Here is a 23393-nt window from a genome sequence, read left to right as displayed (position 1 = left end):
CTCACCCCTACTTCCTTGTAAATAAGGTTCTTTGGAAGGTATATGCTACTAAGAAAAGCTGGGGTTGAATTCAAACAACCACACAAGACACATAAAATGTTCTCTTCTAGGAGAGAACATTAAGATTGAAAACAGGGAGAAAAGGGAAATATACTGTATGAGTTACAAGGGACAGTTTTTGCAATGACTGTTCAAGGTAAGGGCCATCCTCAAAAGAAGTCTAGAAGAGTCTGACATGCTTATAAGACTACTAAAATACAAAATGGTTTGCTTGATGTGATTCAAAATAGGAAAATATTTCTTTTGAGCAACATACCCTTGTTGATTTTACTTTCTTTGTTAAATACTTAAAAACAATCTATAACCCTTAGAGAAAAAATAAGCCATATAGGATCACAGATATTTCATAAAGTATGGTTGTTGGTTTTGTTTTTAAGGAAAACCAAGTATGTTGTATACCTGAAACTAATGTAACATTGTATGCCAACTTTGCTTCAATTAGAAAAAGAAGAAAACCAATCAGTATCATGTGATCCTTCCACTAAATCTCACCAAAACATAAAGCAACCTGGGAGCTGAGCAAGCATGGTAAAGACAAAGTGTTTCCTTCCTTCCTCCCTCCCTCCCTCCTTCTTTTCCTTTCTTTTCTTTTCTTTTCTTTTCTTTTCTTTTCTTTCTTTTCTTTTTTTTCTTTTCTTTCTTTTCTTTTCTTTTTCTTTTCTTTCTTTTTTTCTTTTCTTTTCTTTTCTCTTTCTCTTTTTCTTTCTTTTTTTTTTTTTTTTTTTTTTTTTACCATAATTCAGAGTAATGGGAAATGGAAACTGGGAGAAGTAAAATTCCAAAGTTGGACAGTTAGACACTAAACGATCTATTTTGTTTGCCATTAAGTGACTGGGGGGTAAGTAGCTAGAAGTGGTTGTGAGAAAGATCAGACAATTTCGAGAAAGTTAGAACAGACTTCTCCCATCTCTCGGTGCCCTGAGTCCCCACCCTGTGTGAAAGTAGCAGCAGCTTTGCCAGGCTGCAGCTTGCTCTCCACATAGCCATGCTTGGGGCCCTCTGTTATCTCATAGACAAGATGCTGGTCGTCTGTGTCTGGGTCCATGGTCAGCAGTTCCTTCTTGGTGATCAAGTTGGTTGTCTGGAATAGAAACCCATTAAATTTAATTTCTGAGGTGGGAATAAAGCCAGAACAAGACCCTCTGACTCAGAATTTAATTCTGTTCAACAATGATTTAGTGAGTGCATTTACTGCATGGAAAACTCTGTTAGGATTAAAGAGGCTACGAGGATTGCAACCATCCCAGCCTCCATCCCTGAGGTATTCACATTTTACTGGGAAACAAAGGCTCGTGTGCAAGGTAATTGTGGCATGAGCCATAACGGGAGATATAAAAAGAGTACTGTCCATATATGGGAGTGGGAGAGATTAATTCTACCTGCATTGGAGGAGGAATTTCAGGTGGTGGGATTTGAGTCTGGAACTTTGAAACAGTGATAAGATGCAGGGAAGACTGCCACTTTATACCCTACTGGAGTCAATCACAATTCTTGAAATTGTGTAAGATAAATATGTCATACCCCTAATATTGCCCAAATATACTGGCTGAATTTTAATTCACTCATTCATTAATTCAACAAACATTTAGTAAGAGCAAAGGTTTGAGAGAAAAAAGGGGGTGGTCAACAGTATTAAATATTAGTAGACCTAGTAAAATAAGGATATGTAAGTGACTTTTGGATTTGGCAAGATAAAAGTCATTGTTGACACTTGGATAAGAGTCATTGCAGTAGGAGAAAAGTAGGAAGTAGAAAACCAATTGGAAAATATCAAGAAGAGAGTGGGATGGTTCTGGATATGGGGACAGGGGTATCAAATAGGGGATGGCAGGAATATGTACTAATTTTAAAAATCACAGCCTGTTCTATAGAAAATCATAGCATAGCAGCTACATATACAGCCAACTGATCAGCTCCATGGAGATGAGAAAATCCATATCCTAGAGGGAATACCACACACAAAAGAAAAATCAGATCCTGAACTGATTAGAGAAGAAGTATGTGTGTTTGGGTGAGGATGAGAATTTAATGCTTGATATGTTATGAGGTAAGAATCTGGCATATCTTAAAATTATCAAATTGGGATTTAGGAAGAGAAAGGAATTTCTAAAATAGAAGTCCTCTGAGGATACTCACCTACAAAATACTCACTTCCTTCCCATCTATGGCATATTCCAGATACTTCCCCAAAATCCATCCTCCCCTTCTTCTAGTTAACAAACTTTTAGCTGAGCCAGCCAGAGACTCTATTCCCAGTCTCTCATGCAACAGATGGAGCCATATAGCCAATTTCTTGCCAAATATAAGCACAAATGATGTGTTTAATTTCTGTATCATATCACTTGCTTAAAATGAAGTTCCTTACCCTCTATTTCTCTGTTTTCTTCTTCCCATGGGCTAGAATATCGATGAGGAGCTGAGGAGTTTTGGCTCAGCAACAACCCAGTGCATCAGAAGACAGAAGGAATCTGCATCTCTGAATGGTCACAGAGAGTCCTGGACTGCCCACATACTGCCACCCCATATGTGACAGAAAAACTAAACTTCTATCTTCTTTGAGTTTCTGTACGTTGGGGGTCATTTTGTAAGAAAATCTTAAACTATACACAATCTTAACCAAACTCACAGAGCTTTCCAATCTTAGGACAATCAGCTCCCTTCAGGAGAGGTAAACATGAATCAAGCTGCAATTCTAGTCCCCAAGTGGTCACAGATAAGGACATAGCCAACGTTGGTTCATGTGAATGTGGCAGATGGAAAGGCCTTACCTTGCCATCCATGTACTCCAGCCACTGAAGCCCCAGGTTGGTAACAATTCTAGGAGTGCCATCATCTACTGGGAGGATATCTATTTGGAAATGCTGAGGTGCTGCTGTCATAACCTGGCAGGGAAGCCCAAAGAGAAAAGTCATCATTTCCAGACATCCGAACTAGGCCAGGTGCATGACCTACAAAGCTGGAACCCCTGAAACCTGTTGGCACTTCAGAATGGACAACTGTGCCCATTCCCATTGCTTATCACCCCTGGCATGAGGCACAGAGAATGCTTTGATTGATAACGTGGGGACCATATGAGAAGAAGAGCACGAAAGAAGTGGCATTTTTCTGCAATTTCATCTGCTATGGAAGTTGACTTTCCCACACCCATGCATTCCTTAGTTGGGTTCAATACTGCCCTGAGGTCAAACAGCAAACAGTATTTTCCTTTCAATAACTCTTGTTAAAATTGTCATAAGAGGTGGACTACACTTATCATTAACACGTTACTGTCAGAGTCTCCAGGTGGGATTCTGGCAGGTGTGGGAAGATTCATGGGGGGATATTTTCCCCCCTTTTTCTGAGAAAGAACAGTCCTTATGGGGGAAAGGGGCACAGGACATCAAGAAAGAATAAAAGCATTTGGGGGGATAGTGAAAAGAAGCTGGTCTATGATTTCATTCTCACGCAGATGCATGTCCACATACGCACTCCGCACAGGAGGTGGGTCCAATCCAGAACCTGTCTCTGGGAGGATAAGGCACGCCAGCACGCAGGGCAGTAAGATGCCAGCTTTTCAATCTTCTGCAATCCTTCTAAATAATTCTCATTTCAAAAATAAATACAGTTCCTCTTGAAACCTACTATGACCTTTTATGTTTATCAGAGAGATAGCCTTCTTGCTGATTCATCCTGAATCTCTTTGCTCTTCTGAAAGTCAAATGAAGTGGGGGAGCAGCTATAGTTTGGAAGAGGAAAAGCAATGATCTGCTAGGTGGGAATGCAGTGCAGACACCAAATTGGCAGGAAACCCCAAGAGCCGTCTCACTGACACCTGGGCCAAGGGAGAATGATCTTCGCACAGATTGTCTCTAAAGGATGCGGGTGGATCTTTCTTCCAGGAAAGGAATCATTCCCGTTCATCATCAGAGTAAGAAAGGATGCCACAGGACTGAGGAGCTGCCCCTTCTGTCCTCCTGAAATACAGTGGGGTGTGATCACGTTGCTCAGTAACACTGCTTCTGATGCGTGAGATACAGGCGTGTCCTCCAGCCTACCTTTCACCACAGCTGCCATTATTCCTAGGGGAGGGTTATGGTCCTGCTGGAGCCCTGGCTGAAGAATGAAGGACTGAGGAAAAGTGGCAGGGAGGGGAGTGGAGGACATCTGAGAGTTTCTTCCAGACACCTGAACATTAGAACGGAACAATTCTCTTAGGGAAGTAAAGCTTGACAACTGCAGGACCTCAAGAGAACAACACCTTTACCGCTCTCATATGCTGGTCTTAAAGCGATGACTGTGATGATGCTATGATAGCCACAGTTTATTTGATATTTCCTGTGTTCTCCGTGTAAGGTACTGGGCCAACTGCTTTATGTACATCATAAGGGCAGATATCCCCATTTTACAAACATTTCAGCTAGTTAGTGTCAGAGCCAGAATTTAAATCAGTGTGTTTTTTAGAGGCAAAAGCCATACTCTTAACCGGGCTATTCCTTATGAGATTGAGAAACTCTGGGTGATTAAGGGGACATATAAAAGGGAAAGACAATCTAGAATTGTATGAGATCAGATATTAGAATCAGATGGAAGAAAGATAAAAGGAGTCAGTGGTGGACAGAAAGGAAAAGAGAAATAATGACAGTAATAGTAACAATCACTCTCATCACCCTTCATTGTGCTTGCTATTTGCCAACAATGTTACCCACTTTACGGGGATTAACTCCTTTGATCCTTAGACTAACTGAAGCTGGTAATTATTATTGTACCCACTTTACAGATGAAAAGCTGAGGCGTAGAGAAGTTAAGTAATTAGCCCAAGGCCAATCAGTGACAGAATAAGAACAACGCTCTTCTTGGCTGGAAAATGCCATGTTCTGCCTTCGGACAAGCCCTGGTACACTTTGCCTCCCTCTCCACTGTCTTTACCCCTTACCTCTTTTCCTCCTTCCTCAATGATAAAGAAGGGATTTGTCCTGTCAGCCACGGTGAAGGTGAACCGGTCTCTGAGAGAGTTGCTGCCATCATGGCTGTAGCTGACCCGGTTCTGGTAAATGTCTTCCATGGTGAAGGTGGAGATGTGCCGGGAATGGCCCCCGCTGCTGGTTCGCTCGATGGTACCATGGCGTGGGGGCTGCACTATGGTGAATGTGACAGACTCGGCCTGTTGAGGAGGTAAAACAGAAACGAGATTTGTTTTGCTTTTTTGGTAGATGTATTTATTTATTTGAAAGTAGGGGAGGGGCAGAGGGAGAGAGTCTTCAAGCAGACTGCCTGCTGAGCGCAGAGCCCCACACTGGGCTCCATCCCACGACTCATGAGTTCGCGACCTGAGCCGAGACCAAGAATCAGAGGCTTTACCAACTTAGCACCAGACAACCCAAATCATATTTGTGAGTGACGGCCAACAGGTGGCCAAGGGTAGCCAAACCTAAAGATGTTTATAAAATAAGGATTGCATTTTCTTTATAGATACCAAAAATAAAACTAAGGAGAGAAACTATATTGGTTACTACAATTGAACTTACGTTCTGGTGCCTTTTGGTGTCAGATTAAGACATTTAAATTTGTCTCTTAAGGGTCATAGGGGAAAACTTGAATTTTTAACCTCTACCAGGATGAGAGGAGCTAAACCTTTTAAAAACTATTCATTTCTTTCCCAACGTTTCCCCCCAACTTTCCCAAAATTCTCATACAGAGATTACAAATGCCTCAGACCAGAAGCTAATTTCCCATTTCTAATTGTGGCTTCTAGGTGACACATCGAAGGAAAAATAAAATGCAGAAAACCCTATTCAAGACCTTCCAGGGATTTTCCACCAACTTAGAATAAAATGCAAAGGCCTGACTTGGGCCAACAAGGCCCTCTGTGAACTGGTCCCAGGGTTCCTCTCTGGCTGTATTCTTTCTGCCTGTTTGCTCACTGGGTTCCAGCCTCTTCACTTCTTTGTTGTAACTCGAAGGTTCCAAGCACATTTTACCACAGGGCCTTTGCACTTCTGGTTCTTTTGCTCAAAGAGTGACTTTTACGGATAAATGCATAGCTTGTTCTTCCACTTCATGATATATCTGCTCAAATATCAGCTCCTCAGTGAAGACTTCCCTGACCACTCCATCTAAAATAACATACCCTTCAATCTCTATCTCCTTTATCTTGCTTTATATTTTTTTTAATTCATAGCACTTATCATATCTGACATGTTATTATACATCCTTTCTTCATTGTCTGTCCCCCCTAACCAAAGGCTGAAAACTCCCTAAGCCTAGGACTTTGTTTTGTTTACAGCCTTGTCATTAGCATCTAGAGCAGAGGGGGCACTTATTAGGTAATCAATATTTTTGAGGATAAATGAAAGTAGAAGTGCTGGCACAGGGAAGGGTGTACATAGAACTAATTAACAAATGCTATGGTACCCTTTAATGAGAGCTAAATCATGCCCGAATGTTAGGTACTTTAATCTGAAAGCATCATGAGGATAAGAATTTAGTCTCTACATGCCCTGTTTTACTGAATAAAGCCGAATGCTTTGAGGATGCTCAAATTGCGATATTTAATTGTCATTCAGAGAAGTCTGAATGAAGGTGGTAAATGATAGGAAAAATGAATAGGTGCCCCAAATCCTTGTTCACTATAATAAGGAAGAGTAAAAAATTGGCTAAAATGTCATCTATTTAATTTTCTATGAATTAGGATTAAAAAAATCAGCATTACAGTTACATGTAATCAGGGTAGAGAGAGGATATATTTAGGAGTTCAGAAAGGGTTTAAAAACAATTTGAGGGATCCCTGGGTGGCGCAGCGGTTTGGCACCTGCCTTTGGCCCAGGGCACGATCCTGGAGGCCCGGGATCGAATCCCACGTCGGGCTCCTGGTGCATGGAGCCTGCTTCTCCCTCTGCCTATGTCTCTGCCTCTCTCTCTCTGTATGACTATCATATGTAAATATAATTAAAAAAAAAAAAGAAAAATTAAAAAAAAAATTTGATCTCAAATATATCAGTTTCTCTTTTCCAGAAGGCCACAGTATCTTCTGATTTTTAGTCCTTCCATGATGCTTGCACTAAACTTACTACTCTGCCCTACCCTCAGGACACATAGTCACAAAGCAACAGATCAGCCTCTCATTCAGCCCGAGAACCCAGGGGAATGCTCTTACCTCTGTGTCTGCATCCACCGCCTTGAGCTCAAACTCTGTGATGGTCTTCCTCACACCCTCCTGTACCCGCATCCCCAAGCTCTGGACGACAGGCAGTGAATCATCCACAGGGCGAATGGTGATATGGAAAGTCTGAGTCACCTAAATGGCAGAAAGTGCAGGTGGGACACCTGTCCCCAGCACCCACCCAAGTAGAAGGTAGGTGCTGCTTTTCCTTTCACCCATTCCTGGCATGACTGACTGACCAGGAATCCAAAGTGGTTTCCCCCTGGAAAGAGCCCCAGGGGCTGTCAGAAGCCACCACTATCCTTGGTTAAGAGCAGGGCAAAATGAAGCTTGCATAACTGCTTTGCACACTCCATTCAAAGAAGACTGTATTGAATCAGTACCTGTTCACTGAGGGAATGGAGTGCCTTGCCTACCTCACTGCTTCCATCTGAGAGTGTAAAGCTGAAGGCATCTGAATGTTTCTCGGTTTCACTGGAATGGATATACTGAATGTTTTGTGAAATCAGGTCAGCTTGAGTAAAGGAACGAATCTGGATACCTAGCAAAAGGGGAAGAGAGAACCAGAAAAAGGATGTCAAAATGCTAGCCATACTTCTAACGCTAGAGAAATGCCACACTGTCACCAGAGTCCTTTGTTTAACTCTTACAGCATTTATGCCCTTCTCTTTGAGACCTTGTGTTAGAGTCGTTTGTGTATTTTTTTTTCCCTACAACAGTATATGTTCTGTGAGAGCACATGTTAACTTAATTATCTAGCTTCTGCTTTGTGCCAAGCCAAAAGCAAGTGCTCAATTAATGTTCCTCTCCTATCTCTGAGGGTTTATGGATACAGGTCAAATCTGCGAAAGGTAGGGTCATGGCCTTGGTCTCCAAACTCCTCTCTCTTAAGTTTTATACTCCTCCATAGCCTCATAGTCCTTTCTGAAAACCTGCCCTATTTTTAAATATTGTGTGATGGTCTCGCTTTTGAACACTGGAGTCATAGGGTTTGGCTACACATAAGCTTTTTTCTGTGATTGGTGAGCCTGGCATCCATGATTTCATTGGTATTCTTCAAGGTTCCTTTCCAACTCTCTGGTCTATGATTTTCTAGCTTCTCATATACCACTTTAGCCAGGCTGGCAGTGACAAAACTTACTGCATGACTTTGGGGTTGTGGCATCATTCTATCTCAACTCTTAAATGACCTAAAAAACCAGTATCCTTTAATAACATGATATAAATGAAGCACATTAATTTTTTTCAGACTTGTTTTAAAACTAAAAAAAAAAAAAAAACCCTAAAGTTATTTTAGATAGTCAACACATCCCACAAATAACATCTTATGTTTTTAAACGTCGTACAATATTTAGTAGAACAGCCCAGATTTCTTGCTTCTATCTTAGAGCTCATCCTCTGATGCCAGCCAAGACTGAAACAAAACCCTATCTTTTAGTCCCTCAGCACAAAGACCCTCTTTCTGATTCTCAGTGTTGGGGTATTAATCCATCACATCTAGTCCTTTGGTTTGGTCCTGAAATTCAATTGCTGCTTCCTGGGATTTATTATTTATCATTGTTAATCCTGGCAAAACTAGTTTGGCTTTTCAGTAAAAAACAAAAACAAAAGAAAAACAAAACAAAAAAAACAAAGAGATTCTACTTTGACTTTTACATTTAACGGTGACATCCATATTACTGCTCTATCTTTACAAAAATAAATTAACCTACATGGTTTACATTTCCAACTCTCTTTAGCATTTGAGATTTGTTACCTAGATACAACAGCCTCCTGGCTACTGGGGCATTATTATCATTTTTTTTTTTTGATGAGGCATTTTAGATTTCTGTGCTTGGTACATCAGCTGTTGACAGGCAAAAAATGTAGCCTCCTGTCTTATCGCTTTGTCTTGTGGCTCTAGACAGAAATCCATACCATTCTTTAGAAATTTAATAACTTCAGGCCAGCTGCACTGACAAATTTAACCATCTCTCTCTCTGCTGTGAATCCATCCTCACAGCTCATGGGGAAATACTTGTCCAGATACAATCAACTGGTTACCTAATTCACTGGTCCCTTTATTATTTATTTTTTTTTTTTTTAAATTTATTTATGATAACCACACAGAGAGAGAGAGAGAGAGAGGGGCAGAGAGAGAAGCAGGCTCCATGCACCGGGAGCCCGACGTGGGATTCGATCCCAGGTCTCCAGGATCGCACCCTGGACCAAAGGCAGGCGCCAAACCACTACGGCACCCGGGGATCCCTCACTGGTCCCTTTATATGAGTCTTTAGTCTGAGAGTAATTAAGAAAGGTGATAGATTTTACCTTCTTGGAAAAAAAAAGGTTTGGAATAGATTTTTTTTAACATTTCTTATTGAGAGGAAATTGACGTATAATAAATTGCACATATTTAAAGTATACAATTTTATAGGCTTTGGCACACCCATGAAACGATCACTTTAACCAAAATACTAAACATGTCCATCACTCTAAAAGTTTCCTGACACTCTATAATCCTTCCATTCTTCCCTTTTTTTGTCCCCTACCCTATCCCAAAGAAACAATTGTTTTTTGTAACTATAGACTACCTGGATTTTTTTCTATTTTTTTCATAATTAGAATCATAGAATATATACTATTTTATGCATGGTTTCTTTCACTTAGCATAATTATTTGGGACTCATCCATATTACAGATGTATCAATAGTTTATTATTTTTTACTGCTGAGTAGTATTCTATTGTATGGATATATCATAGTTTCTCCATTCACCTGTTAATGGACATTTAGGTTATTTCTAGTTTTCTGCTGTTGCAAATAATGCTGCTATGATCATTTGTACACAAGTCTTGGTATAGGCATATATTTTTATTCTTCTTGGGTAAATCTCTTAGAGTGGAATGTTGGGAATATATGTTAGGTACCTGCTTAATTGCCAAACCAAGTGGATTTTTAATATATTTTATATGTTTATATTTTATATTTCCACTAGCAGCACATGAGAGCTCTAGGCTTGATCTTAATAAGCCACTCCAATCTAGCAAACATTGAACACCTACCATGTGCAGAACTCTGTTTCGGGCTTGCTTATATATATTAAGTTTTATCCTTTAACAATTCTGGGAGGTGAAGGTTGGCATATTACTTCCATTTTTCTAGATTATGACACGAGTAAAATTAGAAAAGCAGTGTGACCCACCCAAGGTCTCAGACAGCCAGTAAGAGGGCAATCGTGGGGCTGGAACTCAAGGTTGTCTAACTTCAAAGTTTATGCTTGCTAGGAATACTTTTTGTACAACTCATCAACCTTTTCAGGGTAGGCAAGGAGCCTCTTGAATTTTACCATTATGCTTTAATTTTTTTTCAATATAAAAGTAATACATGTCCATTAAAGAAAATGTGAAAAACAACAGAAAAGTAGTAAGGAATCACAAAAGCCATTCATGGATCTACTCCTGAAATATCATCATTATATTTTTAATGGAATCATTTCTTCTAGAATACTTTTTTGGCTATAATATTTTTCCCATCAGAAATACTGATTTAAAAAAAAAAAAGAAATACTGATTTTGATGGGGTATTTAATATTACTTAAGTGATGTCCTCCTCACTTAGTGCCAGAGGGTAACAAGGTGCAGCTAGAACATAAGCTTCAAGAGGACAGGATTTTTGTTGTTTCTTCTCTACTGCACACCTAAAATAGTGCCTGGCACATAACAGGTACTCAAAACATGCTTGGTGGGCAGCCCCGGTGGCTCAGCGGTTTAGCGCTGCCTTCAGCCCAGGGCCTGATCCTGGAGACCGGGGATCGGGTCCCCGCGTCGGGCTCCCTGCATGGAGCCTGCTGCTCCCTCTGCCTGTGTCTCTGTCTCTCTGTGTCTCTCATGAATAAATAATAAAATAAAATCTTTAACAACAACAACAACAACAACAAAACCACGGTTGGTGAATGAATTCAGTTCATCCACTATAATCACTACCTAAGAGGTCATACTGAGTGCAGATTTTCCATCTCTATACACTTTAAAAAATTCTAGCTTTTGCTAATTGGGTATTGGAAGGCTTAAGCTACTCACCAGCAAGGTGGTTTTCCTAACAATATATTGTCCTTACTGACTGTCATAGCAGGTAGTTACTGTTTGAAATATCTTGAAGGAGTTTAATCCCATCAAAGGTGTTTTCAGTTACCAACCTGCAGGCTCAACTACACATCTGGCAGCATTACAGAGACCCACATTAACCCTGTCAGTTTTTCCAATTCCCCTGGAAGGCCAGCACATTAGATAAAGTTCAGTCTGGGTGAGGGAAGTGTGCAGGAATAAAGCATCTTTGAAGAAACTGCCTTCCTAACAGGATGTTGGGTGATTGCCTTGGCCTTCCTGCTTTCTGCAGAGCCGTAGATGGCACCATGCCTGCTGCCAGGCTGTGGGGGACTCTCAGCTTTTCCTCCAAGCCTCCTGATAGGGAATGAATTGTGCTCTGCTGCCACCCCATCCCTCGCCCCCAATTCATATGCTGAAGTATTAACCCTCAGTACCTCACAGTGTGACCTCACTTGGAAACAGGATCACTGCATAAGAAAGTAGTTAAGATGTAGTCATTAGAGTAGGCTCTAATCCAATCTAATTAATGTCCTTATAAAAGGGGAAAGTTTGTCACAGATACACACATACATGGAGCACACCGTGCTATGACAGCCATCTCTATAAAGTCAAGGAGAGAGGCCAGGGACAGATTCTCCCGCACAGCCCTCAGAGGGAATCTCAACCCTGCTGACACCATGATCTTGGACTTCCAGCCCCAGATCTGTGAGAAAATCCATTTCCTTGGATAAGTTGCTCAGTCTCATATATCCCTGCTCTTGGGAGAACCCAAAGTAAAGCAGTGGGAGCATCCTTTTTGGCTGGTGTCACAATCCTGAGAAAGGCAGACAGAAAGGAAACCAAGGAATACCTCTGCTAAAGCATCATCTCTGGGAAGTCTTTCCTGACTCACGCCCACACCTCTCAGATAGACCCCACTGTGTTGTGCAGTGGTGACTCCCACCATCCTGACATGTTGCTATCTCAGCTAAGGAAACACATTTGCACATGTTTGTTGACATGTGCCCCACTTCCAAAACAAATCTTCTGCAGCAGCTACTCAGGGAATGTTTGGTGAAGGTGAGGACCACTTCTGTGCTAGAGATTGCTCTACTTCTTCCTGACTTTAAAAAACACAACCTCTGAGTAGCTAAGTAATTGGATTCCCAAGGAGGGTCTACAATTCTCAGCCACTTCACAGCTTTGTCTGACTACTCTCTTGCCACTGGGATGTGATCAAAATTGCTATGTGTTCTTCCAGTAATACTCCTACAATAGAAGTGGACGTAGGTTTCCCTGGCCTTTGTCCCTTATTGCTGGCTGGGGAATGACAGCAATTACAGAAGTCACCTTGGACCATAGATGGGAGCCTCATGCTAAGGATCACTGAGCTACTTTCGGCCATCTGGGGCCACCTGCCTCTGGATTTTTCTGTGAGAGAAAATGAACTTCTTGTTTAAGGCGCTGCAATTTGGGATCTCTTTGTTTCAGAAGCTTAGCTTCGATCTTAATAATATAACTCCTTACTCTGATTTCACAAGAAAAAAAGGGTCTTCAGGGCCCTGACATGAGGATGTGACCCCTTAACCATGAAAAGGGCACACCCAGGGCCCAGGCTCTCCTGCTACTCTCCCTACAGGCCGCAGGCTCTCAACTGTCTTCTGCACAGTTTGCATAGGCATATGGCTCCTTGTACCTCCTCAGGGGAAGAAAATAGATCTTCAAACCTTTTCTGTGTATCTAAAAACAACAATCAGTTACGATCCACTGACCAAGACAGACAATAAGAGAATGAATCCACTTCAGAGTTAACCGGGCAGAGGATATGTGCAAGCGCTAGTGGAAACTGATCATTCAAGAGGCAAAATCAGTCCCATAATAGCTCTGTGCCTGCATAAGACACTGGCCTAGAAGTTTGCTTTGCTCTTTTTGGAGAGCACAGACCAGCCCACCCCGGCTCCTGGTAGCCCCATCCTCACTGAAGCAAAGGGATGACGTGCGGGTGCTTCTCTCTCAGCTGTGCCAGCTGCCTTAAGAGAGAAATGCAAGATATCAACCTGCATTTCCCCTGAAGGGACATTTTTCACATCTAAAAAGATTCATGAAAATATTCTCACTTAGGGCAGACAGGGAAGGCGAGAATTCTGGCAAAATGCAACAGAAAGGACACAGAATAGAGTTGGAGGTACAGCAGGGGCAGGGCATCCCTGCTCCATTAGCAGTGGGGGGGGCAACAGTAAAGGGGAGAGGACTGGATCCTCAGATCTGGGTCATTGAGAGTTACTAGAAACAGGTGGACCAAGAAAAACTGGTGCAGGTGTGAGTTAAGCGGGTAAGAGAAGTTAAGCCCAGTGGAGAAGGCAGGCGAAGGTAGTATCCCAGGGGGGAAAGGGAGCCCTCCCTCTATTTTTGGAGGGTGCCTTCCCAAGATAAGGGAGAAACGTGATCACCCAGGAGTCTCTCTCCCTAAGCAGCACCGGCTCTGTCTTGGCAGCCAGAGTTTAAGCCCAGTGAAGGCTGACACTGTAACAACAGAAAAGGAGTAACTGAAGCAGCCTCACACTGAACTCTAAACACAGCCCACGGTCAAAGAAGAGTGAGGGCTGGGATTTGCCAGCAGCTAGGCAACTGTGCTGTGCATGAGGCTCCACACTCTGAAAGTCCTGATAGCCTGGATGCAACTGTCCAACACAGCAGCCAAGAGTCTGCCCTTTCGTCTTAGGAGAGACACAATCAGCAACCTGACCGAACTCTGGCAGAAGCAATTAGCTCATGAATTAGTTATCGAGTATCTCATGCAGCCAAGGTCTTAGGAGTGCTGATCTGCATTCTTCCCCAGGAACTTCAAGACAAAAGGGCAGGTCATTAGCTCCATTTGCATTAGGGATTTTGGTCAATGTCTCCATTTTCCCCCACAGGCTTGCACCAAACACTCACAAGACTTCCCCAGGGATCCCTGGGAGGCTCAGCGGTTTAGCACCTGCCTTTGGCCCAGGGCGTGATCCTGGAGTCCCGGGATTGAGTCCTGCATCGGGATCCTGGCATGGAGCCTGTTTCTCCCTCTGCCTGTGTCTCTGCGCCTCTCTCTCTCCCTCTCTCTCTCTCTCTCTCTCTCTCTCTCTCTCTCTATCATGAATAAATAAATAAAAATCTTTAAAAAAAAAAAAGACTCCCCCCTCTCTTCCATCACCATCACCTAGTCCGCCTCCCCCTCTGCCAGACCACCCTCCACCTCTCCAAGCTCACCTCCCCATAGATCTTCCCTCTTATTCACCCTGCCACAGACATAGTCTTGCTGCCCCTGGAATGGAATGTTCCAGGCTGATCCCACCTCAGGATGTTTACACTCACTGATCCCTCTGTCTGGAATGCCCTTTCCTTATAACATCAGTTGGCTCCCTCATTCTCCTCAGACCCGTTGCTAAATGCCATCTTAAATTAGGGAGTTCTTCCCTTACCCCCTTGGTCCCTGCACCCTGGAATGCTCTTATTTCTCCCCTAAAAGACTCATAACCAATGATATATATTTGCTTCCTATGTGCTTATGGTCTGACTCCCTATATTAGAGAGTGAGCAGAATCAGGGTAAGCATGTTCCCTCTTTTGTTAACCCCATGGTTGAATGAATGAAGGATCTGCAACTTGAAATCCTGAGGAAACTAGTGACAATCTGAATCTCCTAAATCTGCAAACCATCGCTCCCTCTATGATGTACAAAACAAAGACAACTCTACCTTCAGACTGTTAATTCAGCAAATATCTTCAGTGCCTCAATCCATTCAGCTGCCAAGTTCTATAGGTTCTGCCCTGAAATTCATTCCTCCCTCCCTCCGCCTCACTCTTCCACCAATTATTGTTTATGGAATACAGTTTACCAGATGCCAGGTATGATCTCTTACATGGTTCTCATCTTCCTCTTCCCACTTCACTCCTTGGATGAAGCCTCACTGCCTATTACTGGGGCAAATGTGAGACTTCCGACCCATGCTCACTGCCTCCTCTCTTTCTTTCAATCCATCTGGTGGACACTAGATGCATGTCACTTTCCTTCCCTGCTCAGAATTCTGCAGTGCCTACCCATCACCTATTGAATTACATAGGGATTATGTATCTTGGCTTTGAAGACCCTCCATAAAATCTCAATCTACCCATGAGCCATATCAGCCCCTATTTTCAGAATATATGCTATAGCTCAACTGACTCACTCATTATTCTTTGAATATGCACACATGCTATTCCCATCTCTGGAAAAAAAAAAAAAAAAACCACCATTTCTGTCTGCCCAAACTCTGCCTTCTAAGGGCACATTTAAATGCCACCTCTGTGAACCTTCCTGCCCACTGCAGCTTCTCCCATTTTTGAACTTTTATGACACCTGGTTTATACAGTTCTTAAAAAACCTGCCATATTCTTCTCTAATATATGATTATATGCAGAAGTTCCTTATCTCATCCAATAGAGCACACTAGGGGTGAGAATGGGATCTCCTTCATCTTTTCCCCGCACCCACCCCCACCAGCAGCAGCTAAACTAAAATTTTGCCCAATACATATGCTCACTTGCGATTCCCTGAATTACATTTTTAAACACAGCACATCATACCGTGCCAGGTGGTCAGACATTAGAAGAACGTGGTAGAGTGTTGGCCCTAAAGGAATTGACAATCCAATTATGGAGAAGCATTTTATGCTTACATAAAATTTCAATTATTTAGTTTTCAGCAAGGAATTATTGAGCATCTACTGTTTGCCAAACACAAGGCAGTATATAATGGTCAAGATAAGTAATGCAAAAAAATAAATACTAATCAAGGCAGATTCTATGTGAGTGTGGCTTACCCCCAACACTTTCTAAATTCCAACTTTTGGTTTGATGAAGCGGGTGATGATAGGCTTACCTGGTGATGCTGCATGTTCCAGGTGGCCCAGCTCGGGCTGTCTAGTGATTCTATAGATTAATTCTGTAGGCTTGCTCTCCTGGTCAGTGGCAGAGAGCTCCAGAGTTGTGATTTTCTCCACTGAGTTCTCATCCAAGATTAACCCTTTGTTGGTGGTGATGATTGGTGGGGAGGTGTCTTCTGAAAATATCAGAAATGTGATTTGAAAGAGGATCCTTTCTGCCACCCTTCTTCAATTCTGGGCCTGGTGCCCAGGAGTAAAACCAGAATAATCCTTAGGCCTGTCATTCAGAGAGTGTACCAAAGAGCTAGAGCTTCACACAACAGAGGGGATAGGATTCCAGATTCCCATGTAGCTGAGTAAAGGAAAGACTCCAGCCTCAAGGTAAGCACAGGGTACACTATATAATTTCAGCCCTATTGTAATATTTTTAGAAACCCAATGACCCCTTACCTAAAACACTGATGGAAAATGACTGGCCAATCAGTGTGTTGCCTTCTCCATCAACCACATCAAATTTAAAAGCAAAGCTCCCACCAGATTCTCCTTTCCTGTGGCTGTATTCTACTTGGCCTGTAAAAAAAGGACAAGATCAAGATTCACTACTAGTCCTTTCTGGCCTTATTTCTGAAGTGGCAGATGGGAATCTGAACACCTTCCTCACTTTGACATTGCTTTAAACATTTTTAATCCAGAGTTTACAATCCCTCCCTTTCTCCTCCCCACTACTGACTTCCTCATAATCAAAAACACTCTCATGATAAAATCATCCCAAATAGCACTGCATATGGTTGAGGCTCAGGTTTTGTGAAAGACTCTACGGAAGTCTTAGGAGTAACCACATGGAAAATGTGCAGCAATGGCACCCACATTATTGGCTATATACCCATGTCATAGGGCCAGGGACATGGAGCTGTGGTCCCGTATTTTCCCAGAGCTCATCATTCCCATTTCCCAGCGTAGCTTTCAGTCATTTTTGAGAGAACACTGAATATAACCAAGCAGCAAATTAAACAACTCTTCACAGAAGTCAAAAGGATCCAAAGGGAGAAGTGTAAAATCTTATATTTTTGTTCAGCCACAACATCACTTCCAGGTACCTCGCAATGTAAATATAGCCAGACATCTGGGAAGAGGTACTTGGTCTCATCTTTACAAGAGACACTGAGGCAAGGAATAATTAATGAATTACTATCCCTTTGTCTATTCCACCCCCTTTGGAAAAGCACAGACAGGTTCAGGAGAATCTAGCTGCTACCCATTTTGAGTGTTAGTGCATGGAAAAGACCCTTATTTCTGCTCCTCGGGGGCTTATTTCCACTTCTAAATGGAATTGCACATCATCTCGTGACCTTGGGTTACTTTTTCTCCCCCATTATGTAACTTTTTTTCCCTTTCTTACCCCTGAAAGAACTGTAACTACATAGCATTTAACATTTATGCTTTTACATTACATCAGCATTTCCTGGAGGAGGGATGAGCTATGTAATCTCCCCCAGGCAGCTCCGATTTATGCCCTTCCATTTTGCTTAGTTCATTAACTCGTGCTCTTTGGGGGAGCTAAAAAGAGATATAAATTGTTCACCTCAGGCAGGCATAATTTTCACCTTAATCCATCCCAATTCATTTCTTTTCCCTTTTCTCTATCACACACGCTTTTTAGCATCATAGCAAGTCAAAATGATTTTTTTTCCCTCTGTAATGGCCCCAAATTTCATCAATGCTATGCCAAAGCACGAACACTTCTTGGCCAAGAAGGATAGTTTTTTAAACAAAAAAAATTGAGGAGAAAGAAAGAATAAATGAAACCATAACTCAGCTCTTTTTCAAAACAAAGAGTGCAGTTTACTGCCATAAGCTATGAGGCATTTAACTCCCATTTACTACTGTGGGTGGACTTTATAGAAGTCTGGGCAGGCAGAAGAGAGCTTAGCTGACCTTGGCTCACGTCAGCCTGGGTAAAACTCCGGACGGGGCCTTTAACGGAGATTTGCTCCAGGTTGTCACGCTTTACCATCTGCAGGCGCCCTGCTCCAGGATCTTCCCTCATGATGTACATCACCTGGTGGTCATCTGAATCAGTGTCTGTCACTCTCAAATGCTGTTCTGTGATGCGTGCTACAGACCCTGGAAGAGAGTGGGGGGGAGTAGGTCATTGCCCATCTTGTCTCTGAATAGGATGTCAAGTGATTTTAAGAGACTAAGTGATCACACATTACACATGGCCTGGGTTTCAGTGAATACTGGGTGCTTGCCCTTCTCGGTTTCCAGCTGCATAAATTTTAATTTCCCTACATGAAACCATCCCAACTTTTCATTTTGTTAATCCTCTCTTGAATTTATATCTGAGCCCTTTTCTCTGCTGATCCATTTTCACTCTCCCTATGCACACTCTACTCCTGTGGCCTATTAGCTACCCCTCCCTAGATCTATGTAGTAATTCCTAGATCTTTGGTGAGACCTGCTTAGACCTAACTTATTTACTGTCTTAAGGTTCACTAAGTCATAAGCAACAGCTCTACATAAACTTACAAATATATCTTGTTGTCTTCTCAAACCAAATAGTTAAAATCAGTGTTTACAGGATTACAAAACAGGGAGCTCTGAGTGCTGGACCCTGTAAGTTTATGCAGGTGTTGGGGATGGAGGCAAGCCACTGGCAACCAGCAAACACCTCTTCTCGGAGCCTTGCCCCTTGCTTTCCCATCCAGCTATTTTCTCACATTAAAAAATTGTACGTTCTGATAAAATGGGTGCTAGTCATTCATGTGTAGTACATTCTGGTGTTCGGCTGGGCCTGGGCATACTGTGTGTTCTTGTTGGGTGATGCCAACAATGCAAGGCCTAATTATGCTTTCCCCAGGCCATTCTCAGCCAGGAGCACTTAGGGATAAGGTGATATCTTCCCCCGGAACAAAGACCAGTCTTGCTTATTGTTACTATAACAGGGGAGTTTCCCAAACTCAGTGTTCCTCTTCTGTAATGCATCCCATTGCATGGGAAGGCATCCATCAGGGCCTTCTGTGCCACCCCCACCAGACTTGGAGTGCAGAGGGAAACAATGCAAACTTACTGATGGCAATGCTGCCAGTTGTGCTGTAACAGAGTATTTTTGTTTCCGACCAAGGAGTCTCATGTCTCCTATCATAGGCTAACTTACTGGCTTGTAAATATGGTAAAGTTAAATCTCAGATTTAATTATTGGGACTTTTGGGAATCTCCAAATTTTCAAATACCATTATGGTATATATTTTTCATTACAAAATACATGTGACAGTAAGAGTAGATAAATAAATAGGACCAAGTGGGATGCAGATGTTTTGCTGGGCAAAAGGCCCACTCCCCAATTAAGTAACTCCCTACTGCAAATTGACTTTAAGATTGACACTTGTTGCAGGTCCTTCAGTGATGCTTACACGTAGGCAAACTTGCAAATGTTATACCTAGGATACTGTATTTAGTGAATCTTAATTATTTTTATAATCTCTTTTAGTGTATGATAGCTTCCCAATTGTCCCCCATGCCTCCTTCCCACTTTTTTTTGTTTTTTAAAATAAATATTTTAAAAATTCTGTTGGATTTCTTTTGTTGTTATGGTTTTGTGTTTTTTGTTTTTCTGTGGGGTTGGCTGGGCAATGACCATGTTCTAAGAATCCTGATCCTATGAGTAGCTGGATAAATTAAGGTTTTGAGGACCCTGGAAGTACTACACACTCTTCTCAAATTCACAGACATGGGCATCTGGTCCAAAGAATTTAAGAGATTTATATTAGTCACTCACAGTTCTTAGTGTCCTTAAAATAATAGCTCTTGGGGCACCTGGGAGGCTCAGTGGTTAAGTGTTTGCCTTTGGCTCAGGTCGTGATCCAGGGTCCTGGGATGGAGTCCTGCATCGGGCTCCCCACAAGGAGTCCGCTTCTTCTCCCTCTGCCCATGTTTCTGCCTCTCTCTCTGGGTCTCTCATGAATAAATAAGTAAAATCTTTGAAAACAAAAACAACACAATAGCTCTCCCCACCTCCAGTCTAAGTTCTGAATGCCTATTTCAATATCCTCCCACAGAGCTAACATGTACACTGACCAAGAGAAATAAGGACAGAGGGACCACAGCCACTCTCTTCTATTCCTGTGTGATACCTGCTGAGAGCCGTAGGCCTTGGTTTATAGCCAAGTGGGGGGTGCCACTTGTAGGCAGCTCTATGTATATCTCCATCCTCCCTGTGTCCATGTGGAGGCCATCCGTGAGGGAGAACCGGAACTCATCCACTGCCACTCCAGGACCACCAGGCATGTACCCGACCAGCCCCGCCAGGATGTCCTGGTAGGTGAAGGAGGAGCCCTGAGTCAAAACCCTCCCATTCTCCAGAGGCTCAGAAGCAGTTTGCCTCCAGAGCAGATGGCCTGAGGGAGAAAGTAAAGAAAAAGAATCAATAGTAGAATAAATATGGCACCAAAACATTGCCTGATTTTTGTCAATTAGCATGAGCCTGGGTTAAATGTACACCACCTCGGAGGCTCTTGGTGACACACACATAAATGATCAACAACTCAGAATTTTCTATGGAAGCACAGGGTGCTGCCCTGTAGGCTCATTCACAAGTAAAGAAGATAAAATCTAACCTTTCCTATTCAAAAATCTCTTAAGGAGACATAATGAATGTGGTGATATAGTGGCTTAGAAATCAAATCTCCCACCTTGAATTCAACCTCACTGCATTATCTAAAGCTTACTTTCCCCTACTGCAAAGTGAAAATAGCACTCTTCTCTTGCTGCCTTTCTTCTAGGGCATCTAGGATAGGGGAAGGGATTGTGTTTTAAATTCCCTTTTAAATTCAGAAAGACACTAGACACCTTTGTGTTGAGGCATATTTTTCTGTTTTCAAGGGTTGTATCATGATGGGACAGGTAAAGTGTTTCATTAAAGAAAGTGAAAGTGAAGGAAGGGAAAATAAAATGCAATGACCAACAGAATTTTCCATTAACCTTCATCAACAGTAACAACTTCATCTTTAAAAGACCAAGGATGTTATGACACACTAAGATACTACCTGGGAGATGAAAGTTCCAGAGCTCTGGCTAATACCAGAGGAATGGTACTTAATAGATAAAGGATTCCCAAGGTGGTTTTTACCTCTGGTTTAATCAGGAAAAGTGCCTTTTTTGCAAAAGGATCAAGCTCATAAAGATATCTAGCACACCTCTAACCTGAAGTGAACACCTTGTGCAATTAATAACAAGGCTTCCATGTTGTTCCTTGCATGAGATGGCCCAGGATTATCAAGCAATGAAGCTTACTCTGAGAACAGGACTCTAAACCTATTCTGCCTTAGGTTATAGAGGAAAACAAGAAAACAGCTGAAATTCAACTTCAGCGACACCAATTACCTAGGATTCAGGCTTTCAGAGCAACTGGTGACCCCAAAGAATATTGGCTAGCTGTAAATTTGGTTCTACCTTGATGCAAAGAATGGACTACGTTCAAGCAAAGTATAGGAATAATCAACAGAAATCTATGTGTTTATTCCAAAAACCCATCCAGCACCTCAATTAAGAAGCTTGCCATAGCAGTTGTGTCCTACCGTGGTCAGGTTTTTTCGTCAATACAAAAACCAGCTCATTATCTGGAGTGTCCAGGTCTTGCAGGCTCAAAGAAGAATTGCTTATCACCACTCCTGAGCTTAGCTGTACACCGAGGGGCTGCAAGGTCATCCTGGGAGGCTCATCGTTCTTCCTCTGATTAAAGTTAAAATGTCAGGTCTCACACAGATGTGGGTTTAAGAAGAAAGAAAATGCACCTTATGCAGCAAAAGTAACATTATCACACCAACTTTCACTATCAAAATTGTACTTAATGGGTCACCATCTTTAATTCCCCAGCAAAATACTTCACTTGAAAGTAGAGCAAGTCACACAAGCAAAATGTCCCCTTGAAAAGAAACTGATGTTCTACAGAAATCTTGAAGATATTTTCCACAGGTTACAATGATCATGTTTTTCAATAAAAAACATGGATATGTGGTTAGAGAAGTATGAGTATATTTTGGGGATAAAAGAGCACATTATTTGATATCACAACTGTCTTAGAAAACCCCAAGAATATCACAGTACTATAGAGGAGGACACAATATTTAAATGTGTGGGTTTCTAAAGCTGTCTCCCTGACCCTGTGTCAGCACCCCATACCCTCTCTGAAGGGTGCTGAGGGTATTTTCCCAGGGCAGAAGGTATTCCAGTCTGAGTTTTATCTTTTATCTCTCTCTCCCTGCATTGGTGGAGCAAGCTATCTAGTTGCTCAAATGAGAATAAATACAGCATCAAGGAACATATTTTTTTGATGTTACAATTTAACAAATAAACGTATTAAAATGTAAGAAAAGGCAAGTATGCATGTAGAACTACATACAATAATTTCAGGGAAAAATAGGCATTTGTTAGTTCCATCTAAATATGAGGCTAACAGAGTTTCTCTGTCTGACCCGCACAAACTGTTTTCCTACAGAATGAACACATTATACCCTGAAGTGGATATTCAGATTTCCACATCAGATCATCCCAAATGCCAGCCTTAATTCTACAAGTTTCCTAACGGTCCACATTATATTTTTAAATTGATCTCTAAAACTGAAGGTCAAATGCAATCTTCTTTGTTTTTGAGTTCATATAAAGTGATCTAATGGTGGGATATTGTTGTCAAAAGCCCACTTTTCCAACCTCAAAGTCTTTACCTCAATGGTGATATTGATGCTGTGGATTTCTGAGCGACTATTTCCATCACTTACATAAAAACTAAAAATGTCATGGGTGGGCTCAATGCTTTCATGAACACTCTGAAAGTAGTAAATGTAGTTTTCCAGGACATCTTGAATAGAGAATGATGCCTCTAGGTCACTTGTAGTTCCAGGGCCAAAATGATCACCTGCATCAACATCAAGAGAGAACTTTTACCTTCATCCTTCAATTCCTTCTTACTAGGCTGAACTAGAAAACATGACAGCATTATCAGCAAAAGATAAAAGCACACGAGAGGATAAAAATGGAGAAGGGAAAGAACACAAGACTAGAAATGGACGACTTGTGGTTAAATCTGTTTACTGTTTAAATCAGTTAAAACTGTTAGTTTCCCCACTATTCCTCATCCACACTTGGTAATACCTGCCCTGCTGTTTCCATAGGGAATCAAATGAGATAATATACATGAAAGCACTCAGAATGTTATTTTATATAGCAAGAAT

The 23393-nt window shown here is 41.9% G+C and overlaps 1 protein-coding gene across 1 annotated transcript in view; it reads right to left on the bottom strand.

Moving 5' to 3' along the window:
* FRAS1 (Fraser extracellular matrix complex subunit 1) overlaps nt 1-23393 on the bottom strand; it is a 434524-nt gene that overhangs the window by 68775 nt on the left and 342356 nt on the right. Inside the window, exons 42-52 of the mRNA XM_049104909.1 lie at nt 22887-23077; nt 21741-21894; nt 20298-20561; nt 18100-18288; nt 16615-16734; nt 16161-16340; nt 7615-7739; nt 7193-7333; nt 4973-5200; nt 2829-2942; nt 991-1141 (exon numbers count right to left, since the gene is read on the bottom strand). Of these exons, the coding sequence (XP_048960866.1) occupies nt 991-1141; nt 2829-2942; nt 4973-5200; nt 7193-7333; nt 7615-7739; nt 16161-16340; nt 16615-16734; nt 18100-18288; nt 20298-20561; nt 21741-21894; nt 22887-23077 (1857 nt within the window). The remainder of the gene's footprint in view (nt 1-990; nt 1142-2828; nt 2943-4972; nt 5201-7192; nt 7334-7614; nt 7740-16160; nt 16341-16614; nt 16735-18099; nt 18289-20297; nt 20562-21740; nt 21895-22886; nt 23078-23393) is intronic.

This window comes from Canis lupus, chromosome 32, assembly GCF_003254725.2.
Source record: "Canis lupus dingo isolate Sandy chromosome 32, ASM325472v2, whole genome shotgun sequence".
NCBI lineage: Eukaryota > Metazoa > Chordata > Mammalia > Carnivora > Canidae > Canis > Canis lupus.
Note: the sequence above shows the minus strand (reverse complement) of the source record. Positions and strands in the feature narration are given on the sequence as shown.